At 27.7% G+C, this 3,802-nt stretch overlaps 1 protein-coding gene across 1 annotated transcript; it reads right to left on the bottom strand.

Moving 5' to 3' along the window:
* Window positions 1-624: 624 nt before the first annotated feature.
* Window positions 625-1,965, bottom strand: LOC105460674 (cytochrome P450 4C1-like; the record flags this gene model as incomplete). Its single annotated transcript, XM_011707169.1, has 3 exons — window positions 625-887; window positions 1,683-1,773; window positions 1,951-1,965. Coding segments are annotated over 3 exons (312 nt in total), but the record flags the coding sequence as incomplete, so codon positions are not given.
* Window positions 1,966-3,802: the final 1,837 nt, after the last annotated feature.

The raw sequence follows: 3,802 nt of genomic DNA, 5'->3' as shown, positions 1-3,802 counted from the left end.
GCTCTGTGATTAGCCTACTTTAATCGCTACTAATTTAAAAACTATTATAACCTCGACATTTTCGTATTAGGATTTTCGTCTTAGAATGTTCTAAAGAATCCGCACTTAAAAGGAAATCCGCTAGTTTTGAGACACCCTGTATATATATATATATATATATATATATATATATATATATACATATATATATATATATATATTCCAAACACATCTGTCCTTTACAGAAAAATTTAATATTGAAAAGTAGTAATGATTATAGTACAATCAAGCCTCGGTAACTCGAACCTCTACAACTCGAGAACCACTCGAATTTTTTTCCTTTAAAAGCCATTATAATCAGAAAGTTATGAACTCTCGTACAAAACTTCCGTAATTCGAATTTTCATGTCAATTCTTCTTTACTCAAACTTTGATAAGTCAAAACTTCTATAACTCGAAGATTTTTATAGCACTTTGCTTGAGATTCGAGTTATCGAGGTTCGACTGTACTAAGGAACATTAATTGGTTATAAAATTCAAAACATGGAATTTTTCCAATATTAAATTGGTCAATATTGAATGTAATTTCTGTAAGACGCTTTTAAAAACGTATTAAATAATAAATTGATGTATCAGTATTTGAAATAAAAAACTTGCATTTTGTTTTATTATTCGTCAATGGAAATATAAAATTCTCTATAATTAGAAATACAATACAATACCACATAGTGCATTTAACGTATGTTCATTAAGAAACGGTATTAAGTCTTTTACAACTCTGCCTTCTGTTTCTTTCAAGGATTTTGTCATTTTTTCACCTTCCTCGATCAAAATCTTAACAAACTGCTGCAATATATTAAAATGAAATGTGGAAATTAATGTCTTTCGTCGTGAGTGCCACTTGACGCCTAAAACACATTTAACACAATTATATATATAACTGTAAAATAACGCTTTAATAACGCTTTAAAAACAAACATTGCAATAAGATTGCATTCATATTTTTTAATTTAGTTTTAAATGTATTGATTCTTAATAACCATTAGTTATATGTAAGTATACATATTTCACACTTATTCTATCTTTATTGCACGTTTATATTTTTGAGATAAAAAAAATTTTGTGATAAAATATATTAATTGACAAAGAAATTCTTTTACATTTTTAATTTTTTTTTTTCAAAATGTTAATGTAAGATATTGCGAATCTTGACAATACGTATATTTAAAATTGAAACATAAGACGTCTTATTGTTAAAGACGTTTATGTGGAGAATGCCTGTCTACTTCGATTAACTTATGATCTCCCGGTAAGAGGGGCTTTCTTTTCCTACATGTTTTGATCGGATTTTTAATAAATTAACTATGTATTTCATTTTAAAACTCAAGTGTTAAGCTATAAATAAAATTTTGCAAAAGTCGTCTCAGAATTTACTCAAGAACATGTCTTTTCAAGAGAACCTACGCATATAATGTCAAAGTCATTACAATGATACATATAATTGCATTTATATAAAATTTCCAAACTTATTACTTAATAAGAAACAATTATTATTGCACATGTCATATTATTATAATTTATAACATATATTTAAATTTGTTTGGAGCAATTTATTTCATTATCAATATGGAAACTTGATAGCCAAAACAAAACTTAATTGTAAAACTTGTATCCTTATTTATTATTCATATTAATATCATTACCTCCGCTAAGAAGAAGTCCATCACCCAGCCAAGGTTTTAAACCATTATATAAGGATGTCTTTTCAATATGTTTTGTGCTACTTAATATTGTCTAAAATTACAGAAAACTTGGAATTAAACGTTATTTAACTCACATGGAACATATAACCTAAATTAATATAAATAAGCATAAGGGCTAACGAGTCTGTCTAGATGTCCTTGTCAATTAATAAACTTTAATAGATGTACAAATTTCGATAATACATGAAAATAAACCAAACGTTTCGACCTTTAATATGATCCTCTTCAGTGGTCATACTAATAAAATATAATGTTGCCATAGTTTTCACGATACCAAAAACATTAAAAGAATTCATAAAAACTGAAAAAGATCATTTAGAACAATCTTCATGTTGCGACATAGTTTATAAAATTAACTGTTTAGACTGTGAAGCTTCGTATATCGGACAAACAAAAAGATGTTTTAAAACAAGAATTTATAAACATGTTTCGGACATTAACAAAAGAAGTGGTTCGTTTTCTGTTATCTCATTACATCGGATCGAAACAGATCATATTAAGTTTGACTGGGACCACGTCCAAATTTTAAATAATAAAGCACCTTTCTTAAAAAGATCAATTTCAGAAATGGTCGATATTAAAAAACAGCAATTAGGTTTAAACAAGCAGAGTACTTTCCAATGCTTATATCTCCTTCCTCACCCTCATCTCTCCCTCCTAATCTACATACTTTGTATCTCCACTTTTTTTTCCCCACCTCGTTCTTCTTATTCTGCTCGTTAAAACTTTCTCACTTTTGCTATACCACTAACATAATACGCACACAACTTTCTAGGTAACATCTTTTGTTATATCAGGTCTGGGATTTTACATTTATGTTAGAATTTTTAATTTATGACATTAATTTCTTTATTTATTAAAATTTATTTAATTTATTTATTTATTTTATTCATTTTATCTAAATATTTATTTCTTTATTTATTTTCTCTTTCTGTATAATTATGACTACAGTTTGTTTTTTAATAATTTTTATTCTGGCTATTCTCACCTTAATTACATAACAATTTTATCCATAACTTCACAACCCTACATATATATTCTTAGAGGAAGAGATATCCTGGAGACTCAATCATTTCTACTTGTTAATTCAAAGAAGTCTTTGGGTAGACAATTATACTCATACGATGAATGCAGATGCATTTTAATATCGTTCTTCTAACATCAATCACATTTAAGTATTATGTTTGCAAACAAGCTCTTCATCTTGACTCGTTTATTGCGTATCTAACGATTCTTTTTAACATCTTACTAAGAGTGAATTATGTGCGATTAAATTTTAACTCGTTCAAATTGTATATTTTATTGGTATGACCACTGAAGAGGACCATATTAAAGATCGAAACGTTTGATTCATTTTCATGTATCGTCAAAATTGATACATCTATTAAAGTTTATTAATTGACAAGGATATCTAGTCAGACTCGTTAGTCCTTAGAGTCATTCGGGGTAAACGTGCGCATTGGGTAAGTGTGCGAATTGTTTATATCTCAATGGAAGGAGAAGATGGAAGTTAATCACTGTTAGCCGGGTAGTGGCACTTACATACCAGTAAAAAGTAAACAGTAGTTGAAATTCTATGCGCAATAATAAAATAAATATACGCATAGTTATAAAACAGCACGTAACATCGATAGATTTTTTATTACTGGAAAGTGTGTTACGTTAAATTAAAGAAGAAAAGAGATGTGATCACATATTTTATACATAGTATTATAATGTAAGTTTATATTGCGTTACAATATTAGAGGTTGTGTCGGCTATTGTTAGTACTGAGATTTAGGTTTTACAAACATTGCTTTGGAGTACGAGGGCAAGTGTACGCATTCGTTTATTTAGCTGCGCAAATTAATCTCAGTATACTAATGATAATCAGCATAATCATCAAGTTAAATAAAAATGTTTAAGCCAGTAAGCAGTAATTTTTTATTTTAATTTTGAATGTGATTTAAATTTGATATAAATTTGGTAAATACCTCTACCAAAACCTTTGTATGTGAAAAACTGTAATCTATACTATATTAAAGTTAATGTTCAAAAAATGTCTTAAAAAATGTTGATTG

The sequence above is a fragment of the Wasmannia auropunctata genome, unplaced genomic scaffold, assembly GCF_000956235.1.
Source record: "Wasmannia auropunctata unplaced genomic scaffold, wasmannia.A_1.0 LD317874.1, whole genome shotgun sequence".
NCBI classification, from domain to species: domain Eukaryota; kingdom Metazoa; phylum Arthropoda; class Insecta; order Hymenoptera; family Formicidae; genus Wasmannia; species Wasmannia auropunctata.
This window is presented reverse-complemented; position numbering and strand designations above follow the sequence as displayed.